At 42.6% G+C, this 25,695-nt stretch overlaps 2 protein-coding genes and 1 pseudogene across 2 annotated transcripts in view; 1 reads left to right on the forward strand and 2 right to left on the reverse strand.

Moving 5' to 3' along the window:
• The window catches only part of SGPP2 (sphingosine-1-phosphate phosphatase 2), a 123,070-nt gene that overhangs the window by 80,628 nt on the left and 16,747 nt on the right, over positions 1 to 25,695 (forward strand). Inside the window, exons 3-4 of the mRNA XM_062192810.1 lie at positions 11,611 to 11,790; positions 15,954 to 16,043. Coding sequence (XP_062048794.1) covers positions 11,611 to 11,790; positions 15,954 to 16,043 — 270 coding nt within the window. The remainder of the gene's footprint in view (positions 1 to 11,610; positions 11,791 to 15,953; positions 16,044 to 25,695) is intronic.
• On the reverse strand, positions 5,241 to 6,187 carry LOC133756947 (type 2 phosphatidylinositol 4,5-bisphosphate 4-phosphatase-like; annotated as a pseudogene).
• Positions 23,542 to 25,695, reverse strand: part of FARSB (phenylalanyl-tRNA synthetase subunit beta) — a 110,319-nt gene continuing 108,165 nt past the window's right edge. The window contains exon 17 of the mRNA XM_062192795.1: positions 23,542 to 23,628. Within this exon, the coding sequence (XP_062048779.1) occupies positions 23,612 to 23,628 (17 nt within the window). The 3' untranslated portion in view covers positions 23,542 to 23,611. The remainder of the gene's footprint in view (positions 23,629 to 25,695) is intronic.

Below are 25,695 nucleotides of genomic sequence, written 5' to 3' on the forward strand. Positions count from 1 at the left end.
CACACGTGGTGGAATGAGGTGAAAAGGTCATGCCAAGATGGCCGCTGAGGTGAAAAGGTCATGTCAAGATGGCCACTGACAACAGAAACTGCCTGGCAACAGGCCGTGATTGGATGGCTTCGGAAACCATATGACAACAGAGGAAACCACATGACAACAGAGCCTGACTGATGGCAGGCCTTGATTGGATGGTTTCAGAAACTGCCTGGCGACAAGAGCCTGACTGGCAACAGGCTGTGATTGGATGGCTTTGGAAACTGCCTGGCAACAGGCTGTGATTGGTTGGGGCATAGACAGCCCCTTGATTGGATTGTCTGGTCTTGGCTATATAAGCTGTTGTACTAACTCAAATAAACGAGTCTGCGGGCTGCTCGCCTCAAGCCTGTTTTCACCCGGCTCCCAGGGTCTGTGTGGTGACTCCGTGCCTCTTGCCCCCACCACGCTGCTCCTCTCAGAAACGAATCCACTGCAACATTGCTGAGAAATCAACTGCAACACACACACACACTGGAATATTAGTCTTAAAAATGAATGCAACAAAATAGGTGGAACTGGAGATTCTTATGCTAAGTGAAATAAAACAGACCCAGTCCCTGGGCCCCTGCACCCACGTGGGAGACCCGGAAGAAGCTCCTGGCTCCTGGCGTCAGATCAGCACAGCTCCACTGTTATGGCCAACTGGGGAGTGAACCAGCGGATGGAAGACATTCTCTCTCTCTCTCTTTCTCTCTCATTCTTTCTCTCTCTGCCTCTCTGCCTCTCTCTTTGTGTAACTCTGACTTTCAAATAAATCTTTTTTTAAAAAAGCTATGGGGAGTTCCATGTACCCTCTGCCAACTCCATATGTGTAACCTCCCCCAGTAGCAACACACCACACCCAAATGACACATTTGTTACAGCTGATGAACTCACACTGACACAGTACTGTCACCCAAAGTCCTTAGTTTACCTTAGAGTTCACTCTTGATGTTACACCCTTCCTGGGTTTTGACCAATAAACTGACATGCAGCCAACACTTGGTACCATACAGAGTAATTTCACTGCCCTGAGAATCCTCTGTGTTCCACCTCTTCATCCCTCCCCAACCCCTAACAACCACTGATGTTCTACTGTCTCCATAGTTTTGCATTTTCCGTACAGTCAGAAATGTGTGTCAGATAGTTGGAATCCTTGTGTAGTTTTCAGATTGACTTCTTTCACTTAGCAATGTGTATTGAAGATTCCTTCGTGCCTTTTCATAGCCTGAGAGCTCATGTCTTTTTAGCACTGAAGAATATTCTGGTGGTTGGATACACTAGTTTATCCTACTAAAGGACATCTTGGTTGCTTCCAAGTTCTGACAATTATGAATAAAGCTGCTATAAACATATGTGTGCAGGGTTGTGCATGTGTGTAATAATTATAGTAGTAGTATATTTTCAACTCATTTGAGAAAATATCAAGAGGCACAATTGTCAAATTATATATTAGGAGTATGTTTAGTTTTATAAGAAACTGTCTCCCAAAGTGACTATAGCATTTTGCTTCCTAACCATTGATGATTGAAAATTCCTGTTGCTCCACATCCTCACCAGCATTTGATATTGGATTCTGACCCTTCTAATATGAGTGTAGTGGTCTCTCATTATTGTTTTAATTTGCTATTCCAGGGTAACCTGTGATGTTGAATATCTGGAGTAATGTTTTTAGTATCTCAGACAAAACTTTTTAATTCTTTCAATCTCAGTGCCTTCTTTTTTTTTTTTTTTAAAGTATGAGTATGCTGTTTTATTGGACCAGTGAAATGCAAAGAAGCTACTCATACTTTTTATTATTGTTCAACACATTTGTTCTATGAAAGCAAAGATCTTGTCTATCTTATTCTTTATGGTATTCCCCAAACCAACACAGTGCCTGGTTCATAGTAGTTTACTTACTAACTGTACTGGATTGAATGAATGGTGGCCTCCAAAAAAAGATGTGTCCCCATCCTAATCCCTGGAACCTGTGAGCATTGCCTTTTTTGGGAAAACGGTCTGTGCAAATGTAATTAAGTTAAGGATCATGAGATGAGATCATCCTGGATTATCCAGGAGGCCCTGACTCTGATAATAAATATCCTTTTTTAAAGATTTTTTTTTATTTGAGAAACAGTTTTAGATAGACAGAGAAGTCGTCCATCCTCTGGTTCACTCCCCAAATGGCGGCAACAGCTGGAGCTGTGCCAATCTGAAACCAGGAGCCAGGAGCTTTCTCTGGATCTCCCATGTGGGTGCAGGGGCCCAAGCACTTGGGCCATCTTCCACTGCTTTCCCAGGCCATTAGCAGAGAGCTGGATCAGAAGTGGAGTGGCCAGGACTTGAACCAGCACCCATGTGGGATGCGGATGCCATAGAAGGAGGCTTAACCTATTCTACAGCATCAGCCCCTGACAAATATCTTTGTAAGTAAAAGACAGAGGGAAGGTTGAAGTGACAGAAAACAGCCAGACAGGGAGGAAGCCATGTAATCAGGGAGGCCCAGATTGGAGAGATGAACCTACACAGTAAGGAGTACCTCGAGCCACCAGGAACTGGAAGAAGCAAAGAAAGGACTCTATCTTAGAACCTGCAAAATGAGTTAGGCTATGCTGACCTCTGTTTTTTGAACAATAATCTTTATTAGAGTATTTTCAAAGGTACATAAAATCCTGAGCTACTGCATTTATACATTTATCATTTACTCTTTATTTTATTTTTTAATTTTTTTTTGACAGGCAGAGTGGATAGTGAGAGAGAGAGACAGAGAGAAAGGTCTTCCTTTTTGCCGTTGGTTCGCCCTCCAATGGCCGCTGCGGCCGGCGCATTGTGCTGATCTGAAGCCAGGAGCCAGGTGCCAGGTGCTTCTCCTGGTCTCCCATGCGGGTGCAGGGCCCAAGGACTTGGGCCATCCTCCACTGCCTTCCCGGGCCACAGCAGAGAGCTGGCCTGGAAGAGGAGCAACCCGGATAGAATCTGGCGCCCCAACCGGGACTAGAACCCGGTGTGCCGGCGCCGCAAGGCGGAGGATTAGCCTGTTAAGCCACGGCACCGGCCTATCATTTACTCTTTAAAGTTTATAGTTATTTTGTTCCAAACTCTCTGATGAGTACATTTTTATACTAATCAGAAACATAAATAATTTAAAATGTTAGTCTTATTCCTGGAATCACCAATTAATTTACTCAGATAATCTCATTATCTAATCCTACTACATGAAATATTTTAGAACATTACTTCTTTTTTTTTTTTTTTTTTTTTTTTGACAGGCAGAGTGGACAGTGAGAGAGAGACAGAGAGAAAGGTCTTCCTTTTCCATTGGTTCACCCCCAGTGGCCCCTCCGGTGGCTCACTGCGGCCGGCGCACTGCGCCAATCCAAATCCAGGAGCCAGGTGCTTATCCTGGTCTCCTATGCAGGTGCAGGGTCCAAGGACTTGGGCCATCCTCCACTGCACTCCCGGGTCACAGCAGAGAGCTGGACTGGAAGAGGAGTAACCGGGACAGAATCCGGCGCCCTGACCGGGACTAGAACCCAGTGTGCCAGCGCCGCAGGTGGAGGATTAGCCTAGTGAGCCGCAGCGCCAGCCAGAACATAACTTCTGAATTAAGCAATTTGTTTTTCAAAACTGCAAAGATGGACAGTGGAAGAGCTGATTCCATATCCTCATGAATTCTTAGAAAACTACGTTGCTTTTGGTCTCTGATTTATTTTCTTGAGTAAATTGGTAATTATCTGATCAATTATATTTGATAAGATTGGTAAGAGTACCTCTAACATTAACATTTTAGTTAGTGTAAAATATCATAAGCTCCCTTCACATATATGTGGTACATAATTATCTCAGTAAGAAAAATTTATCATGATTTAATGAAAAGGAGCACAACCCAGTGTAAACATATACTTGATTTTTTTTTTATCAGAACACAAGTTTATTTTGATGCGATTTTTTGAGATCCATGCATTATTTTTTCTTTTTTTTAACTTTTATTTAATGAATATAAATTTCCAAAGTAAACATATACTTGATTAAATGGTGAAGTATTACAAAACATGTTATATGAAATGCTTCCTCCAATCTCTATAAAGGAATACATGTAGCTAACATTACATTAAATTCCATAAATCCAGACAAAATCTTTTATAATTGGTAAATAAAAAAACAAAAATGAAAGACAAGAAGTCCTGTGATCTTTGAGAAAAGTCATTTATCCAACATCTCCAACTGTGGGCAAATAAATATTTTCATTCCTCTTTCTTAAATTACTACCAAAATATTGTATTTTTCTACAAACATCAGAAAACAAGCATACAGTATCTACAAATGTTTTTCTCTGACAAAGATGTCAAGTCTTTGAAGGTACACCCAAATTTTTATTTCCTGAATAAGGGCACTATAATCTTAGGTTAAAGTTACTGTAAGTAGTTCAAGCAAAAATGCACATTGTTTATAGATTTTAAAGCAAGCAATTTTGATGATGTTTAATTAAAATGTAAGTATAAATGTGAACCTATTGAAACATTTAACAATTCTTGAGAATACTCACAACAAGTAATGGAATAACTGAAAAATAATGAAAACATGAGACTATATGCAATGTTTGGTGACAAATCTGAAAATATCTTTAAGAGATTTTAAAGAACATAAAAACACAGCTTTATAAGGCTGGCGCCGCGGCTCACTGGGCTAATCCTCCACCTTGCGGCGCCGGCACACCGGGTTCTAGTCCCGGTTGGGGCGCCGGATTCTATCCCCGTTGCCCCTCTTCCAGGCCAGCTCTCTGCTATGGCCCGGGAGTGCAGTGGAGGATGGCCCAAGTGCTTGGGCCCTGCACCCCATGGGAGACCAGGAGAAGCACCTGGCTCCTGCCATCGGATCAGCGCGGTGCGCCGGCCGCAGCGCGCCTACCGCGGCGGCCATTGGAGGGTGAACCAATGGCAAAGGAAGATCTTTCTCTCTGTCTCTCTCTCACACTGTCTACTCTGCCTGTCAAAAAAAATAAAAAAATAAAAATAAAAAAAAACAGCTTTATTATTCCAAATTTGAAAACCTAGCAGCAAAATAATCTATTTGCATATAATATAGTGCAATAAGCGTTTGTTCATAAAGACTCTGAAAGTCTTGAAACTGCTATACATAAACCAGAATGGAATCCATTAGGATAAATGATTTAAAGATGTCCAGAGTAGCTTATCAAGAACTACTAGACACTCTCACCTGTTATCACTGAATCATAAGCAAGCTTATGCCAAACTGTGTTCTGGATAGCTGAGTCTTATGACTCCTCAATAACAAGTTCGGATAAGGCAGATCAGACCTGAAAGATAAGCAATTGCTCAAGAAACATAGGTTTACGAAATCGCCTTGCAAAGTCTTGGGTGCCAACAGTTAACCCAACTCCAGTGAAAAGACAAATCATTCCAATGGTAATGTGTGCACAGCAGCGTCTTCGTGGAAGTGCACTACCCACAGAGGAGATTTTTTTGCAGTGTGGGCATTTTGCCAGAGTGTTGAACCTCAGTTCCATCCACAGGAATATGTTCCCACAGTGTCCACACACAACCCTTGTACCTTCTGGTTGGATTGGCAAAGCAGGTTGAGCTGGCTGTTCTTCAGAAATAAGCATTATTGGGCCAAGGGTGATTATGTGTCTACAGTTGGGTCTAGGACATCCTATTCTCCGAGATGTGTCCTTACAAATGAGGAGACAATTACAAGGGCATCTAAGATATTTCTTCCCTGATGGTGGGCTTTTGATTGGCAAGCACCAGGAACCAGCCACGTGGAGGAGCAGAGAAGCCTAGGGTAGGTGGCCTGAAGGCCACGCGCCCTGGAGGTGCAGGGCTACAGCCAGCCCCCTCCTGGCAAGAGGCCAGGGAAGAAGAGAAGGGCCTATGCTGACCTCTTGATTTCAGATGTCTGGCCTCCAAGCCCTAGGCAACCACTAATCTATTTTCTATCTCTCGGAAGTTTCCTATTCTGGGTATTTCCTATAATTTAATCCACACAGTCTGTAGTCTTTGTGTCTGGCTTCCTAAACAAAGCATAATAGCACCTCATTTTAAATTCAAACTACACTGAAGAACTGCTTTTACTTTTTTAAAATAAAATTCATAATAATATGGCCTACCTGCATGTTTAATTCCTAAGAAATAATGTGCCTTGTACAAAAACTTACCTGCCGGGGCATATCTGCACTAGAACATTTCTTAGGACAGTAGCATCTTCGTAACAACTTTAATGTTTATGCAGCAGCATGACCGTGAGTGTGCCAGCTATGGAAGTGCTGTGTTAAGGTCCCAATGCACCACACAGCATTTGCATTAGTTACTTGATTTTCCCAAATAATTCTTGACAAAGTTCCAAATAACCAAAGATTATAATATTCCCTCAGTTTCCATAGTAATTATAGTCTTGGAAACTTTAATGTGTGTTCAAAGCTTGCATGAAATTTTGTGGTGTTTGCTTGTAAAACGGTGAGGCTGTCAATTTACCAATGGGCTGTTCACCTACATGAAATGTCTGAAAGAACACTCAGCTGTCACAATAGCCACAAAGCTCGGCTTTTCTTTCTTTTTTTTTTTTTAATTTTTGACAGGCAGAGTGGACAGTGAGAGAGAGAGACAGAGAGAAAGGTCTTCCCTTGCCGTTGGTTCACCCTCCAATGGCCGCCGCGGTAGGTGCGCTGGGCCAGCGCACCGCGCTGTTCCAATGGCAGGAGCCAGGTGCTTCTCCTGGTCTCCCATGGGGTGCAGGACCCAAGCACTTGGGCCATCCTCCACTGCACTCCCGGGCCATAGCAGAGAGCTGGCCTGGAAGAGGGGCAACCAGGACAGGATTGGTGCCCCGACCGGGACTAGAACCTGGTGTGCCGGCGCCGCAAGGTGGAGGATTAGCCCAGTGAGCCGCGGCGCCAGCCAAAGCTCAGCTTTTCTAGAGTGGCACTGTCCTGACCACTGGGAGCCATGCAGAGTCCCTGGCCTCCTCCCCTCTAATGCCCCTGTGCCTGTGACCACTCAGCTAACGGAGGGTGTTTTCCAGGAGACCACTCATCCCTGTGCAGGGCCGGCGGCTCAGCTCCATATTCCATCAATTTTTTTCTTTCTTGTATAATTCCTTCCTGTTTGTCATTCTTCTACGCTCATAAACTTGCTCAACATTCTTACATCTTTTTTTTTTTTTTAAAAAAAAAAAAAAAAGGAAACCTCTTTCAAATCTCTCTTCTGCTGACCTGTCACACCTTTATCTCTCACTTAGCTTTTTCCATATCCGCTTATCTGGTCTGTTTCCTCTCAATCCCAAAGCCTCACCTTTTCTCCAATTGGCATCAGAGGGTTCTGCCAAACGTACAGACCAGATTAGGCATTCCTCTGCCCAGAGTCTCCAAGTGGGCTACCAAGCCAGCCCATAACATAGTGCCTCATCACCAGGCTCACCCCAGATACCTGTTCTGCACATTGCAGAACAACTTTGAACCACTTTTTATTACCAGCATACAAAAAACTGCATGTATTTAACAGCTTTATTGATGTATCATTCATATGCCATGCAATTTACCCTCTTAAATCACACAACTGGATAATATTTAGTGTATTTACAAATCTGCATATATTTAAAAGGTACCATTTGGCACATTTTGGCATATGTACCTACCTGAAGCCATTCCCATGAACAAAATGATATATATTATCCTAAAAGTTTCCTGATGCCTGTTTGTAATTTCTTTTCCCTTCCTTTTTTAACTATTTGTCTGCCTTCTGTCACTATAAAATAGTTTACATTTAGTCAAAAATGTTATAGAATCATATCATTTATACTGTTTATTTTTCTTCAGTCTGGCTTCTTCATCCAGCGTAGTTAGGGATTCATCCATGTCATAATTATATGTGCTAGTTCATTGAATTTTGCTGCTAAGAATTGAATTGTATGATTATTCCATGATTTGTTTCACCTGCTAGTGGAAAAGGCTTGTTTCTGGTTTGCAGTTATTACAAGAAAAGCTGCTATGAACATTCACGTGTTTAAGTCTCTCTATACATATGTTTTCATTGCTCATGGGTAGATATCTCTAGTGGAATGACTGGATTATACGATAATGTGTGTTTTGCTTTTAATAAAGTCATCAAGCTGTTTCCCAAAGTAATTGTACCACCCTGCATTTCCTCCAAGGTGGCTGGAGTTCCAGGTGCTCCACACCCTCACTAACACCTGACGTAGTCAGTCTTGCTCTTCTTAGCCCTTCTATTTGCTAAGTAGCACTGTGCCTGACAGTTTAAACTCTTGTGATCCTCACCTCCTAATAGCTGCCTCTATACAAAATCCATATCACTTCTTTGAACCGTTGCTCATGCAATTCTTGCAACCTGGGTGCCTCTCTATGCATCATCTTAGTGCCCCTGGCCCTTCTGATTGAACCAAAGTGCCTGTCTGTGTGTGTGTCTCCTCATAGAATTCTGTGGATCATTTTTTCCAAAGCTTTTTTTTTTACATCGTGATGAAATCCTGTTTCTCTACTCAAGGACTCTAGCACAAGATTTGGCACATCAAGTTTCACTGTCAGTGATGGTAATGGCAGAGGCAGGACTTGATATTCTAAGAATGGTGCTTTTTCCCCATGACTTGAAAAATGTGGCTCTGTTTTCTCTTAAGAGAGCTGTCATTACACTCGTTGTTATTTGAAATGTAATGTGTCACTGTGGTAATATTTTTAAATGAAATAAACAATCGTCCTAGTTCTTAAAAAACATACATCAGACAGAAGAAGTGAGACATAAATGTCTAAGTCAAAGGAATTCATGAAATTAAACTTTGAATGCAGCTCACCCTACATCAGTCTTCACTTTACAATTTTAAGGTTTCCTGTCTGTGAGGATGTTACATATTTTGTGAGTGAACTAAATTAACTGTTGTGTCTGAACATTTTGTTCATGTTGGTGGGTGAAGAAAGGGATGGGTTGAGAAATAAATTCTCAGTGGTCAATAATATCTGCAAGCTTTTCAACTCCCCAGATAGTAGTTAGATGTGGGTTTTACAGGGTCACAGGAGGGAGGCAGAAACATAAAAAGAGTGAGCTGTTTTCCAGGAGAGCAGTTCCTGGTAATAAGGGGATGGTAAAGAGGTTAAGTTTCAAAGTCCGATTAGAAATCACAGCCATGGAATTCAGAGTGATTGTCACTAGGGCTTTATAGCCTGTGGGTCTGGCCTGCTGTGCAGACAGTGGTTCTCAGTTTTTAACCTAGAGCAAAATACACAGTGCCTTCTGCGGGGAATACTAGGGGTGTTGGAATAACGCGTAGAATTAGCCAGCAGCTGGAGAAGTGAAAAGAAAGCCCTAGGATGTGGGAACTCCTAAAGCAATCTGGCTGATGAGTCAAAATTATTTTGAATTAGTGAGTTTTGTTCCAAAGCAAGGTAACTTCATCCATCACAAGCTACATAAAGCCCTGGTAAGATCTGTACAGTCACGGTAAGATGAGAAGGTGTATGATGAAAGCCATGGCAGAGTGACCTGTGTGGGAATAAGGTACATAGCTGTGCTTCTCAAATTCCCCTGCACACACAGATCACCTGGCTGGCACAGCCCTGGGTCTGCATTTTTAAAACAGGTCCCAGCCACCAGCCCTCAGACCACACTTGGAGTTGCAAATGTAGATACTTCAGAAAGCATTTTGTTCTTCCCTCTTTTGCTATAAATTGTAAAATTGTCCTGTAAAGTTCATTAACACAATTAATGAGTGTGCTGTTAATATTCCTATTCATTTTCTGAGTGTACAAATTCTGATTTCTGGCCGGCACCGCGGCTCACTAGGCTAATCCTCCACCTTGCGGCGCCAGCACACCGGGTTCTAGTCCCGGTCGGGGCACCGGATTCTGTCCCGGTTGCCCCTCTTCCAGGCCAGCTCTCTGCTGTGGCCAGGGAGTGCAGTAGAGGATGGCCCAAGTCCTTGGGCCCTGCACCCCATGGGAGACCAGGATAAGTACCTGGCTCCTGCCATCGGATCAGCGCGGTGCGCCGGCCACAGCGCGCCTACCGCGGCGGCCATTGGAGGGTGAACCAACGGCAAAAGGAAGACCTTTCTCTCTGTCTCTCTCTTTCTCTCTCACTGTCCACTCTGCCTGTCAAAAATAAAAAAAATAAAAATAAAAAAAAACAAATTCTGATTTCTGTCTTCTGCTTAAAAATAGAGAGGAGAGGTGTCTTCATTAATTGGTGTCATAGAAAAATCATTTGAAAAGACTCCATACTGAGTTGTCTTTATTTTAGTGTTAGATATACCTGTGCCATTTATTTTATAGATATGCCTGATTGATGAATGAAGTTAAATTAAATCCAACATGTTACCTACATACAGCAAGAGTTACTGTGGCATTCAAAAATGTTTAACTAGATGATCCATAAGAACAGTCACTTTGTGGTTAAATAATTTTAAAAAAATTGGCTGCCATGTGGCCACCACTGTGGCACATAGCAGGTAAAACCACTGCCTGCAATGCTGGCATTCCACATGGACACCAGTTTGTGTCTTAGGTGCTCCACTTAAGATCCAGCTCCTTGCTAATGCACCTAAGAAAACAGCAGAAGGTGGCCCAAGTGCTTGGGCTCCTGCACCCAAGTAGGAGACCTGGATGAAGATCCTGGCTCATGGCCAGCGCTGTGGCTCAACAGGCTAATCCTCCACCTAGCGGCACCGGCACACCGGGTTCTAGTCCCGGTCAGGGTGCCGGATTCTGTCCCGGTTGCCCCTCTTCCAGGCCAGCTCTCTGCTGTGGCCAGGGAGTGCAGTGGAGGATGGCCCAAGTGCTTGGGCCCTGCACCCCATGGGAGACCAGGAGAAGCACCTGGCTCCTGCCTTCGGAACAGCGCGGTGCGCCGGCCGCAGAACCAATGGCAAAAGGAAGACCTTTCTCTCTGTCTCTCTCTCTCACTGTCCACTCTGCCTGTCAAAACGTAAAAAAAAAAAAAAAAAAGAAGATCCTGGCTCCTGGCTTCAGATCTGCCTAGCTCTGGCCATTTCAGTCATTTGGGGAGTGAACCAGTGGATGGAAGATCTCTCTCCTCTGCCTCTGCCTCTCCTTCTCTATAACTCTGACTTTCCAATAAATAAATGAATCTTAAACACACACACACACACACACAGAGGCTGCCTGATATGAATGTTGATTATGTGTGATCCAAGATCATCCTGGGTTTGGAAGTAGCGTTATGTGTTAGTTTAAAGCATAGACCGAAGCCACACTTCCTATACCATTGCCAGTTCTATCTATGAATGGAGCATAACTTTACTTATCTGTAAAATGGATCCTGTGTTATTGGATTCAAAGAATTAAGCTCTTTGAACAGGGCCTGGCACATTTATGAACTATATGAGTGTGAGTTCAATATGTGATTATAATAAATAATATATGTATCAATGTCATTTGTTAGTTACTTAGTAGAAAACCTGCTGTCTTTTAATCAATATATCCTGGAAGACTTTCTTAATATGTACTTGATCAAAGAGAAAGAAGACTTCAGACTGACAAACTGAGAAACCCAAAATAAATCCATGACACACAGACACTTGTTTATTTTGATTATTTGGTTAAACTGACCTGGTCCCTTGGTTTTGCAGTTGGTGATGTATGTTGGTCAGGTGACCAAGGATATCTTGAAGTGGCCCCGTCCCTCTTCCCCTCCCGTTGTGAAACTGGAAAAGAGGGTGATTGCTGAATTTGGAATGCCATCCACCCACGCCATGGCGGCTACCGCCATTTCCTTCAGCCTCCTTCTCTCTACTGTGGACAGATACCAGGTAAGGCAACCTGACTCTCCTTCATTCCAGGTCCAGCACTACTGTGGAATGAGGCAGTAAACAGAGGTTGCATTTCAGAATTTTCTGTTAAAGCTTATGAAACAAAGACTAGGGAGTACTGAAACCTATTGAACAATCGATGAGGATTACCTCGTAAAAGAAGTGGCCATATAATTTAGCTCCAAATTAAGGTGTGCCTGAGAGTGAACATGGACACCGTTAATAATCGTACCAGCACAACCAGTGTGACATGGGCTGCCCCCGGTGACTGACACGTGCTGTCCCTGTTCAGGAAGCATTTTTCACTCTGAGCTGCCTGCTCACACAGCACCTGAGTCAGCGCTGTCATCCCATTTGCAACAGATGCAAAGAGTTTACGATCCTAGTGAAGGAACCTCCAGGATTGAGACGATTTCATAAAATCCCCCTGCTAGGGTTCCCGAGGCCCAGGACAAAAGATTCTGCACCCCAAATTAGCCTCCAAGTTTTCGTCTGTCCCTAGTTAGGGCTCAGCCACGAGAAATTATGGCTCCAGTTTTTCTATAACTATCCAAATGACAGTAGATCAATAAATGTTAAAAAAAGAATTTCACTTAAATAATATATACTTAGATGACAATTATAATAAGTGCTGTTTTTAATGTTTCCTGTTAGATATGTTCTTTTTTAAATATTTATTTATTTGAAAGGCAGGGTTACAGAGAGGCAGAAAGAGAGGTCGTCCACCCACTGGTTCACTCCCCAAATGACTGCAACAGCCGGAGCTGGGCCGATCTGAAGCCAGGAGCCAGGAGCTTCTTCTGGGTCTCCCACATGGGTGCAGAGGCCCAAGGACTTGGGCCATCTTCTGCTGCTTTCCCAAGCCATAGCAGAGAGCTGGATCAGAAGTGGAACAGCCAGGTCTCGAACTGCATCTATATGGGATGCTGGCACTGTAGGCAGTGGCTTTACCCACTACACTACAACGCCGGCCCTATAAGGGCTTTTAAAGATTATATTATTACTGCAATGAAGATTTTTTTCCTTCTTCTTTGAGACAAATTGCTTGAATTTTGTCTTTGACTACATAAATTTTACCCATTACTAATTTTGAATTTCATTAAATGTAGCAGTATTATAGGCATATGGTAGTACTGGTTCACCCTGCCCCTTTATCCCAGAAATCTGGGGATGTTCCCTGTTCTAGATAGTACAGAAACAGGGGTGTTAGACTGGTGTGACCTCAATCCTGGCGGTTCCTTTACTAGGATCGTAAACTTTTTGCATCTGTTGCAAATGATGTGACTAGGTCAGGTCTTGGCTCTACCTTGCAATCTTCTACCTGGACATCTGAGCTTAGAACTCTTTCCTAAGCAGGAATGGGACAGTTAAGTAGGATATTTCCAACTAGATAGGAACATTCGTCATAACTTAAATGTGATGCCAGATCAAACATGTCTGTGCTTCCATTACTGTCAGAATTACCTTAATGCACTCTTGTGAACTGTGTTGTACCCAATGCCAGCAGCCCTGGAAGGACATCATGGCCACAACACCGTCCCTCATTGAATAGCTGTCAATCTCCAGGAAGGTCTATGAACATTCTACTGTTAGGTGAAAAATAGCCAGCAAAGGAAAACAGCCTTTTATTTTATTTCATTTTCGAGGGTTTTATTTATTTGTTTGAAAGGCAGAGTGATAGAGAGGCAGAGAAAGAGATCACCGAATGGCTGCAACAGCCAGAGCTTGTCTAGGCCAAAGCCAGGAACTCAGAACTCTATCTGGGTCTCCCACGTGGATAGCAGGGGCCCAGGTACTTGGGCCATCTTCCAATACCTTCTCACGTGTGTTAGCTGGGTGGTGGGTCAGAAGCAGCAGCTTGGACTCAAACCATGACTCTAATAGGGGAGGCCAGTATCACAGGCAGCAGATTAGCCCAATGCTCTGCAGTGCCTCCCCAACAACCACTATTAACTCCTTTTAGAGATTCCTGGTCCTTCTTAAAAGATTTTTTTCTATCAGTTTTTGAAAGGCCTAAGTTATGAGTTTCTCTCCCATTTAATTTTTAATGATAAATATATTTAGTTATTTGGGTTATTTGCTCATAAACAGCTTCTTTTAATTTAATAAATGTGAATTTACAAAGTGCAACTTTTGCATTGTTGAGGCTTCCCCCCCCACCTCCCTCCCTCCCGCAGCCCTCCCATCTCCCACTCCCTCTCCCATCCCACTCTTCATCAAGTTTCATTTTCAATTATCTTCATATACAGAAGATCAACTTAGTATATACTAAGCAAATGTTTCAACAGACTGCACCCACACACCCGCACAAGATATAGAGTACTGTTCAACTAGTAGTGTTATCATTAACTCTCATAGTAAGACACATTAAGGACAGAGATCCTACATGGGGAGCATGTGCCCAGTGACTCCCGTTGTTGATTTAACAATTGAAACTCTTATTTATGACGTCAGTAATCACCCACGGTTCTTGCCATGAGCTGTCGAGGCTATGGAGGCCCCTTGAATTCACCAACTCTGAACTTGTTTAGTCAAGGCCATATCACAGTGGAGGTTCCTTCCTCCCTTCAGAGAAAGGTGCCCCCTTCATTGATGGCCCGTTCTTTCTGCTGGGGTCTTGTTCACCAAGACCTTTCATTCAGGTTGTCATAAACAGCTTTTAAAAATGGATTTATTTATATAAATATGTATTGAGGCTAATACCTAAACTGTAATTTCTGAATATATTAACCCATTAATTTTTTAACATAGTTAAAATATTATATTTGGTCAATATAAATCTTTTAAAATGTTTTAAAAGTTATTTTTTATTTATTTGAAAGGCAGAGAGACAGACACAGGCAGGCAAATCTTCCATCTGCTTGTTCAGTTTCCAAATACCCACCACGGTCAGGATTGAGAAAAGCCAAAGCAAGAAGTCTGGAACTCACTCCAGGTCCCCTGCATGTGTGGCAAGGACCCAAGTATTTATGCTGCCTCTCAAGGTGCACATTATCAGGAAGCCGGAGTTGGAATCAGAACCAAGACTCTAATTCCAGGCCCTCTGCTGTGGGATGCAGGCGTCCCAAACTGTCTGATCTACTGTGCCAAACACGTGCCCCAGTAAACCTTAAAGAGAAGACATTCATTTGGCTGTTTGTACTCACATGTTACAGGGAAAAAAGGACTCTGGATTTCTACTGAGACATCATTAGGACTAGAAGCAAGTGGATTGTATCTCTACATCTAGTTTATAGCAGAATATATGTGTGTCCCTTACATGACTCAGTGCTGGTCTGATTCCCCCAGCAAATATTGAGGCTTAGTGGAGTGTGGACTGCTGCTGTGCAATCAGCATGTAAATGTGTCCATTCCTGGCTGGTGCCATCGTCCTTGGTTCCTCTCAAAAAGAGAAGTTGCTCATCAGGACTCCTGGATTACAGCACAGGCCAATCTGCCTTGCCCCTTAACCAAATTACTTATTTCTTAAGTTCTAATTTAAGAATAGATGTATTTGATGTATAAATTAGTTGCTGAGCTAAAACTGCCAGCACCACAGTTGTGGCCCTGAGTCTTTTTTTTTTTTTTTTAATTTTTGACAGGCAGAGTGGACAGTGAGAGAGAGACAGAGAGAAAGGTCTTCCTTTTTGCCGTTGGTTCACCCTCCAATGGCCGCTGCGGCCGGTGCACTGCGCTGATCCGAAGCCAGGAGCCAGGTGCTTCTCCTGGTCTCCCATGGGGTGCAGGCCCAAGGACTTGGGCCATCCTCCACAGCACTCCCGGGCCACAGCAGAGAGCTGGCCTGGAAGAGGGGCAACCAGGACAGAATCCGGTGCCCGACCAGGACTAGAACCCGGTGTGCTGGCGCCACAAGGTAGAAGATTAGCCTGTTGAGCCGTAGCGCCGGCCTGGCCCTGAGTCTTAAAGCTAAGTTCTACTATGTCTTATTGGCATGTTTATATGTTGTGAAACTTCCTGCCAGAACTATATTCCTAGACATCTTCTCCTTTTCTTTCTTACATTTCCTCATTAAAACAAAGTTTTTAGATAGTGAGATTGCTGGTCTAGGGAGTGCAAGACTGAGCCTAGCAGTTATTACATAATGAATCCTCTTCTCACCTGTGACATCAAATGCTATAGGCCCGAGCATGACCTGAGTTCCTGTATCCTTCTCTCTCCCACAGTACCCTTTTGTTTTGGGACTGGTGATGGCTGTCATGTTTTCCACCTTGGTGTGTCTCAGTAGGCTCTACACGGGCATGCACACAGTGCTGGTAAGTCTTCATTGTCAGGTCTTGCCATGGTAGCTTGAATAGTATTATAGTCAGTCTGTTTCTCATACTGTTCTTTTACTGAATTATTTGCTTATGCAATTATATTTCTAAGGTCATCGATGAAACTAATTGTTATGTTCGGGTACATGCATAATAACAATAATAATAATAGAATACTGACACAATACCAACAAGGCTGAGCTAGGCACAGTGTCTCAAGACTTTGAAGATGGCCTGGAATGACAGCAGAGGTTCTGGTGATTTCTTTTCACATTGGTTTACTGATGATGCAGCAAACAGTGCAGAAAAAACACCCAGGGTCAAGGATGCAAATGAGTGGATGCAGTTCCCGACCGAAGGCCTTATAGAAATGGGGCTGAAGGACAGGGATCTCTACTGCCCATGTAGGGTAAAGGTCCCACCCACCAGGAGGAGTCCAGAATCATAGTTTTCCTTCTTTTCACACCATTTTAGGTGGTAGTGGGTTGTGGGAACAGGGAGACACAGCTACATTTAAAAGTTTGTCCTCTCTTATTCCATATTGGAATTTTTCCCCCAGAGCTGTCACAGCACAGTTAAAGTTACTACAGAATTTGACTTCCTGGTGCATCACCCAGCCAGCCACCAGGCAGCTCCAGAGCACAGGCTGCTCATGGTTCATGGTTACGACAGGGACACTGTTTACCATCATAATTAGCACAAGAAAATGTTCTTTAAGAAGAAATGGACCCTTGATCACTGTTCATCTCAACTGTGAACCTCAAAAGTTGTGTTAGTAAAGAGGGACGGGCATGCCTGAAGGACCTCCTTGCTCCTCTCTCATGGGAAAGGTGGAAGGGCTGGAGCAGAAGAGTGAACAGGTCTGGGGAGATCATTTGTCAAAATGGGCAGAGGCAGAGAACTGAGGAAGGAAACCATGAGAAAAGGGGCTCCTGGCTTCCCAAGAGCTGATCGGAGAACATCATGCTTCCCCTTTAAAAATGCAAAAGAAGGTGCTGACAGCAACTGGAGTCAGCGCCAGGCCTTGGGTGAGGCCAGTGAGGCACAAAATTGAAAGGCTGCCAAAAACTCAACACATCAGGAATTGAGATAAATAATATGAATGCAATACTTTTTTAAAACATCAAAATTCGTGTCCCCCCAAAATCTATGATGAGCACATTATTCCAATTTTAAATAACAACAAGATCTGACCTTGCATTTGTATAAGCTTCCTTGCTTGTCTCTAATCCTGGCCCCAACTAATTTACAGTTTAGGTAAGAAGGGGCAGAATTGGAAATGGTAAGGGAGCAGTTAAGGGCCAGTCTTCTTATTTTACCTACCGATATACACCCCTGCTGTCCCCACCCATTGTGCACTGCATCTGGTGGCTTCAGAGAGGAAGGGGAGATGGGAGGAAAGAATTCTCAATTCGCTACACTACTGCTTTGCATTACCAAGAGGTTCTCTCAAAAAATGTTCCATAGACTTCAACATGAAGTTCAGTAGAGCTCCCTTGGGTGTTTTGGCATTGCTTTTATAGGGGGCTACTTTTTAATTTACATAGGTTTTATTAAAAAATGATCTTGGGAACTCAGGTTAAAATTAAAACCAAAGTAAACACAAGAATGTAAAGCTACAGAAACGAATAACGAGCACACAAAACCCACCTCTCCAAGAATATTGCTGCTTTTTTCTTTTCTTTTTAAAGTGGGTTATGGGGATGGGGAAGCAGATATGTGTGGGCAGATAGATTAGGCCACTCATTCAGATGCAAGGAATGGATACAGCCAGTGTTTATGGAGGATGTGTCCCAGAAGAAACCAGAGCAAGGGACCACAGCAACTATTCCCCATCCCATCCTGTTTTACTGTTAGAGTTCAGAATTTCTTACAAACTCACCATTTTATTTCATAAAGATCTTTGACCCTGACTTAGCTTCAGTCCCTCAGATCAGTCAAGTTGTAGGACCAGAGCATGGCTTTGGGGCTGACGGTACAAGATTTCTGGTAGCAGAAGGGACTGTGGGTCTTAATAGTAGGATGTAGTTGTTAAGCATTAGTCATCTTTATTCAGCAGCTACCTAATGAGCTACTAGAGGGTGCCAGACTTGGGGCTAGATATGGGAGACATTGATGTACACAAACCTACTCCACCCTCCTGGGTCTCCATGTCTACGATGGAGGCAGACATACAAGTTGCTGATTGCTTGATATGATGAGTGCTATAATTAGCACGGAGCCAACTAAGGTAGCATGCCTCTTTCCTGGGCCCCTCAAAGTCTCCAGGAACTGTCATGCGTAAAGGCTCTCAACCCTGGCTGCACATTCAAATCCCACTTTAAAAAGTACCTCTGGAGATATTTGTACACACATGTTCATAGCAACATTATTCACAATAGCAAAAAGGTAGAAGCAATGCAAGTATCTACTGGCAGGTGAATGGATAAGCAAAATGGGGTATTTATCCATATGATGGAATTTTAGGCAGCCTTAGAAAGGAAGGAAATCAGAAACACACAGCAGCAAGAATCAACTTTGAGGAAACTAGGTGAAGTGAAATAAGCCAGTCCCAAAAGACAAATATCCTACGATTCTGCTTAGACGAGGTAACTAAAGTAGTCAAGACACAGAAGGTAGAATGGAAGTAGCCAGGAACTGGGAGACAGGAGGAATGAGGAGTTATTGTTTAATGTATATAAAGTTTCAATTTCATAAGATGAAACAAATTCTAGAGGCAGAGGAGGTGATGGTTACACAATAATGTGAATGTGTCCAACACCACTGAACTGTGAGTTTTTGTTATGTAGCCTTTACTACAATGTGTGTGTGTGTGTGTACATGAGTATGTTTCTAGAGGTGAGTGCTCAGATTTGTTTTGTTTTGTTTTTTTCTTTCAAAGCTCCCTGGTTGAATTCATAGGGCAGCCAGGTTGAGAGTCATTGATCAATTAATGACGCAAACCCTTCGGTGTCCAGTGCTGGACACTGGAATGCACACAAAAACACTGTGGTGAAAAGGGGAAGGAAGGTTCAAACCACTGCTGTGTGGGCAGCCCCAGTGTCCACATCAGGAACCACACTGATCACTGATTGTACACAGCTATGATGCCGATTGTACTTCAGCGTGTTATTCTGCTGGCTGCCCCTTTGAAGATATGGTCCTCCCTGTACAAGCAGGAAGAGCAATTCACAGACAAATAATTTGCTTATCTCTGCCATGAAGACATTACTGCTAGTCAGACATGAATGTTTTGCTTTCTGTGTCACAGCTTGGTTGACAGCCTCTAGCCAGACTCCTGGGCAGGCCTGAGTGATGCATGAGGAAATGCTAAACTGGTTCTGCAGTGTCATTACCCTCACCAAACCAGCTTTGACCCCCACCTCAGGGAACAGCATCTCTTTTGACCAGGATGTCCACATAAGAAACATGAGCTAGATTCCAGGTCCTCCCGTCTCAAACCTTAGTCAGCCAGGTAGTCACCAAACTCAGTCAGTTATGGCTCCTAAGAAGGTCTCAGGGCTGCTCTTACACCATTGCCAGGACAGTATTTCCAAATCGGATGATGCTGTTCCATGGGTGGAGAAATTTCTCTGTCTCCTGCTAGATGTGAATGACGACAAAGCCCCGCCTTGTCAGTGGCAGTCATTTGGCACCTTTTGGAGAATCGGTCTTTAAGAGAAGTCAGCATGGCTCATGCCAAAAAGTAGAAATAACAAACACAGAGCCCTGGTGACATTTGAGAGGCCACTGGTACCACACTGGGCCACCCTGCCTCTAGGCTTGCCATCCAAGATAAAACAAAGCTTGTTATTACCAAAGCCAGTTTTTATTAAAGTCTTACATTTCCCATCGTGAAAAGCATTCTAGGTTATGCCATGACATCCAAAACAATTTTTTGTTGTATAATTTATCTCCTCTTGGTTTGAAGAATAAATTAATTGCAGTCAGCAAGAGAGAAAGAGAGAGAGAAAGAGAGAGAGAGAATGCATATGAATTTCTTGGAAGGATTGAGTAGCTCATTGAATTCAAGATAGAGTCAAACATCAGAGCTTCAGAGAAGATTATAAGCACGGTGGCTCTGAGGAGTGTTGTCTTCTTCCCTATAGGGTATCACCATGCTCCTGACAATTCCCCCTTCAGGTCAAAACTCTCATGTATGGAGGTGAAACTTTAGTTGAACCCAGTACCACCCTTGCATCAGTGAGCTGCAGGAATGGGACCCTGGGAGCATCCCTGTGAGGTGCAGAGGCAGTATCCTGAGAACAGGGACTGGAAAGAGCTCATTAGCTTCACCACAGCTAATTGTGCCCAGACGTGAGTGGTTATTGTCCCTATTAATCCAGACTCCTTGAATGCAAATGGCAGGCACCAACCCAAACTAGTTTTAACTAAAGGGAACTCTGTTGGTTTTTCTTATCATAGTATAAGAAGGTCAGAGGTGCAGTTTCCCCTGGGAAAGAGTGACCCAAGGATGATCTTCTTGTCTCTGCATCTCTCTGCAGGGTGGATTCGTGCTCTTGGGCTTGTGTTCTTCCTGAAAACAGACCCAGGAAGCTCTGAGCTTAAATTCTTTGTTTCTCTCCTAAAAGGGTTCCAGTGAGGAGATTCAGGAAATATCTCTAACTGGCCCCGCCTGGATAATAGGCCAATTCCTGAACTAAACACTGTTCAGTAGGTTCTATTGGACCAGCTGAGTCAAGAGTCAACCTGTATGAGCAGGGAGTGATACTGTCAGCAAGGACTGGGAGTAGGATTGTCACATGGGAGGGGCAGGTCTCCAAAATAAAGTGCTTCCAGTCAACAGAAGAAAAGAGTAAAGTCCCATTGATAGACTTTTACTTGCTACTTCAACATCATAGCATTTTCCCTATTTTTCTTTTTCTTTCTTTCTTTTTTTTTTTTTTTTTTTTTTTTTTTTGACAGGAAGAGTGGACAGTGAGAGAGAGAGACAGGGAGAAAGGTCTTCCTTTACCGTTGGTTCACCCTCCAGTGGCCACGCGGCCAGCTCATCGCGCTGATCTGAAGCCAGGAGCCAGGTGCTTTCTCCTGGTCTCCCATGTGGGTGCAGGGCCCAAGCACTTGGGCCATCCTCCACTGCACTCCTGGGCCACAGCAGAGAGCTGGCCTGGAAGAGGGGCAACCGGGACAGAATCCGGCGGCCCAACTGGGACTAGAACCCGGTGTGCCGGCACCACAGGCGGACGATTAGCCTATTGAGCCACGGCGCCGGCCTTCCCTATTTTTCATAACTATGTTTGTGCTTGTGGCAGATGGAAGACAGAAAACCTAGAACACTAATCATACTGTACATGAGATGCCTGGGATTGTTCAGTTACACAGAAGTGATTTTAAATCCTTTGACTGATAAAACAATCATCCCAAATATATTAACAGTGAAATTAGAACTTTTATTGTTAAATTAGTATGTGAAATATGAGTAAATAGTGAATGGTTATTCCATTATTTTGCACTTGAACTACTGAAGTGCTTCTCTATTTTATTGTTTCTAACTTGTTTGATCTGTGGATAATTATATAGATATTAGGTTTTATTTGCTTACTCATTTATTTTTCCCCCTTAGTATTGCTTTAGCTTTGGTTGCAGTTGGAGGATGTTCAAAAGGCTTCTCAAATATTAAATTATCTGCAGACCATACAAAACTGTGTTCTGGCTTTGGACTAGAGGACTTTTGGTGTGTTGTTTTTTCAAGTTGTTTGAAACCACTTTAAAAAAAAAAAAAAACCTTTAAACTGATTTATTTAATATAGAGAAAAAGCGAATTGTAATATAAATTACACTCTACCAAGCCTTACTTTCTGCTATGCCCTGTTGGGTGAGTTGCTTACTGAGATAAAAAGGAAATTTGGTCGTGTTTCTGAGTGTCAGCCACCATATTATTGTTGCTCATTGTTTCCCTTTTACCCTAGACAGAAATATTTTTACCCTTTTGTAAAAATAGAGAATTATTTCTGGTTTCAAAAGCAATAAGAACTCAGAGTAAAACATTGATCCTCTCTTGTTTTTAAAGTTTGAAAAAAATTCTTAAAACAAAGTAAATCGTTATTAGTTAACTGCCCTAGCGGTTCAGACGGCTGTTGTTGAGGATGACGTGTAGGGATGTTGAAGGCATTTCATGCTTCTGAACTAGTCACATCAAAACTGGGACTTAGCACAATTTCCAGCAAGAACCGCTTGTGCTATGTACTTAACAAATACAGGCAATTTATTTTTTTATCTCCTGTCTCAACACTGTTCAAAAACCCATATTTGGAACAGTTTTTGTCTGCTCTGTACAGAGTGCAAGATGAAATGGTTTGGGTGTGCTCTCAGTCAAGCAGTAGGGCTGGAATGAGCCTAAGTGTGAACCGCTTGGGCAGCTCCCCAGAGCCAAGGGCTGCAAGCCAAAGGGGCAAGGCTTCTGGCTGCAGGAATGGTGCACTGGGGCCAAGACAGAGAGCTGATTTTGCTGTTGGGAAGCAGATAGTTTATCTCAAAAAAAAAAAACGCCATTGAAGTCCCAGATAGACAAAGAGGGAGCTCAGGTAAGTACTAAAAATGGGGTTGTATTTAGATGCATCCTCTTCCCCCAGATAAGTAATAACAGCTACATTCAGAGAGAGAGAGAGCACAGATTTGAGATCCAAGACCCCTGCACATTTTAGCTATGTCACTAGATGTGTCCCAGTGACTAGAAAAATAACTAAGAATAAGGACATGCCTTAGCCACCCATACAAGCTAGCCTTCATGTGTTTCTTTCCCTGGTTAGGAGCCTGCCTTTTGATTATATATGTGTTATGGTTTCACTGAAGGATGAGGTTTTTCTATAAACTTATAAGCATGTCTATTAACGGAAAAAGTACTGTCGTTAAATTTTTAAAACAATGTTTAATTAAAGTGATAAGAGCAAGTACTGTGAGGAATCTTTAAGAATTGCATGGAAATGTATATTATGAAAAAACTATGCATGGATTTCAAAAATTTTTATACCGCAATAAACTTATCTTTTAAATTCATTTTCCAATAAACTTTTTTTTAAGATTTATTTATTTATTTGAAAGGCAGAGTTACAGAGAGGCAGAGGCAGAGGCAGAGAGAGAGAGAGAGAGAGAGAGGTTTTCTATCTGTTGGTTCACTCTCCACATGGCTGCAACGGCCAGAATGGGGTCTATCCAAAGCTAGAAGCCAGGAGCCAGGAGTTTTGTTCGGATCTCCCACACTGGCACAGGGGCCCAAGGACTTGGGCCATCTTCCATTGCTTTCCTAGGCTGTAGCAGAGAGCTGGATTGGAAGTGGAGCAGTTGGGCCTCAAATTAGAGCCCATATGGAATGCTGGCACTGCAGGCAGCAGCTTTACCTGCTATACTACAGCACCGGCTCCTTCCCATAAATTTTTAAAAGTACCCTTTTATAGTCAATCTTAGCCAAAAGGCTGAAAAGTGATTTTTACATAGTTTTAAAAAAAGATTTCACTTATTTGTTCACTTGAGGAAATACATACGTACATTCCTGCCATCTTGCTCCCCAGGGCCGTGGCATTCAGGAGAGCACTGGCATATACTTGTGCTTCGTTTTCATTTGCAGCCCTCTAAGTTGTTTGTCTCCCTGGAGGAACAAGAACAAAGAGAAAGAAAATGGTTTTCTGTGATTCCTCAACCAACCACTGAAACCTGAGAGTGAAGGCTTCTTTCTAAATTCAATCCAATCATAACAGTTTCAATCTAGTTCAATCAAGTAGTCACCTTCCCCCGAAGGCAGATGTACCCCTTAGAAAAGAAGAGTCGTGAATATTTAATACCAGTAGTTCCAAGCCATGAAGACAGAAACTAATATAAAATGTCAGGACTGAGACTTCTCTTTTTACCTCAGTCACGCTATAACCACTTAGAAGAAAAAAAAAATCAGAAAAAAAGTAAGTGAATATTTATGTAAACTTAATATGGAAAAAAACCATGCTAGAAATGATATTAAATATGTCACTCGCAAAGTAAAAGATTAGAAGAGTTTCCTGCATACATTTTTTGAAAATGTCTGTATATTTAAAAAATTGGAAGTTATCTTAAAAAATATAATGGGTAAAAAGCAAATAATTAATAAGCAAAAGTACAACATTCCAATATATAAAGGTATGCAGTTTCCCCAAAGGAAAAATAAAGATACCTAGTAAATTTAACAACTCTATCTGTATTTTCAGGGCTATAATAAAAGTAATAAAGGAAATATAAATAAAAAACATGATATAACTTAGAAATTTTTGACTATGACTTAGTAAAAAAACATGAAAGAATGGGAACCAGTGCTGTTCAGGAGTTGAGTAAAGAGACATAATGGTAAAGGGACATTGTAATGAGATGTGTATCAAAAGCCATGAAACATGTGATACATAGTTCTGAACTAGTTCTCAGAATTTGTCCTAAGACTAGTAGAACAAATATATAGAGACATTTGAATAAGCTTATAGCATTTCTCAAAGAATCATTCTAGTTTACACTCTTACAGTGTTGTATGGAATTTCCCGTTCTCCACATCCCTGCCCGTAATTTAGCATCACTTTCCTTTAGCCTTTTTAGTGGCTATTTCTTGCATCTCATGTGGTTTTGATTTCTCTGAAAAATGACGTTCAGCCCCTTCCACGTAATTATTGACTATCAGCTACCCTCCTTTCTGGAGTGTCCATTTTTACTGGATCACTCGTCTTTTCCTTACTGTGTTATTGATGCTTCATTGGTTACATTCCCTCTCTGTGGCTTCCCTTTTCACTCTATCACTAGCATCTTTGGGGAGCAGAATTATTTAACATTAATGTTATCCAATGTATCAATCCACAATCCCTTTGAGGTAACATTTTTAATCTTTAACTATTTAGTGGAGGGTCTTTACCACTTGACATCAATACTTACTACAACTCTTCAGAAAACAGATAATGCTATTGGCAGGAAGACAAATAGACCAATGAATGAAAAGGAATATAAAGTATAGAGACACATTCACACACACAGGGAGAGAGAGAGGGGGAGAGATCTCCCATCCACTGGTTCACTCCCTAAATGGCCACAATGGCTAGCTGATCTGAAGCCAGGAGCCAGGAGCTTCTTCAAGGTCTCCCATGTGGGTGCAGGGACCCAAGGACTTGGGCCATCTTCTACTGCTTTCCCAGGCGCACTGGCATGGAGCTGGATCAGAAGTGAAGCATCTGGGACTTGAATCTGCGCCCATATAGGATGTCCACATGTCAGGCAGAGGTTTAACTTGCTACACTGTAACACTAGTCCCAAGGCATGGTATTTCCATGTAGTAGAATATTATATAGCTCTTAAAATGATTCTGCTATCATGGGAAATGTGACCAATAGTTAATGAAAAAAGCAAATTATAGAACAGAGTGAACAGCGCAGTGCCACTGTATGTGCTGGTAGGGTTATGGGGCACAACAGGTTGAGCCACCATTTGGGACACTTACATCCATCTAATATCATTGCCAAGTCTAGTCCTGGCTCCTCTGCTTTCATTCCAGTTTCTTGCTAATGCATCCCAGGGGACAGCAGATGATAGCTCAAGTACTTAGGTTCCTGTCAACCATGGGGAAGACCTGGATTGAGTTCCTGGCTTTGGCTAGGCCCCACCCTGGGGCATTTGGGGAGTGAACCAATGAATCGAACTCTCCCTGCCTTTC

Source organism: Lepus europaeus, chromosome 1, assembly GCF_033115175.1.
Source record: "Lepus europaeus isolate LE1 chromosome 1, mLepTim1.pri, whole genome shotgun sequence".
Classification (NCBI taxonomy): Eukaryota; Metazoa; Chordata; class Mammalia; order Lagomorpha; family Leporidae; genus Lepus; species Lepus europaeus.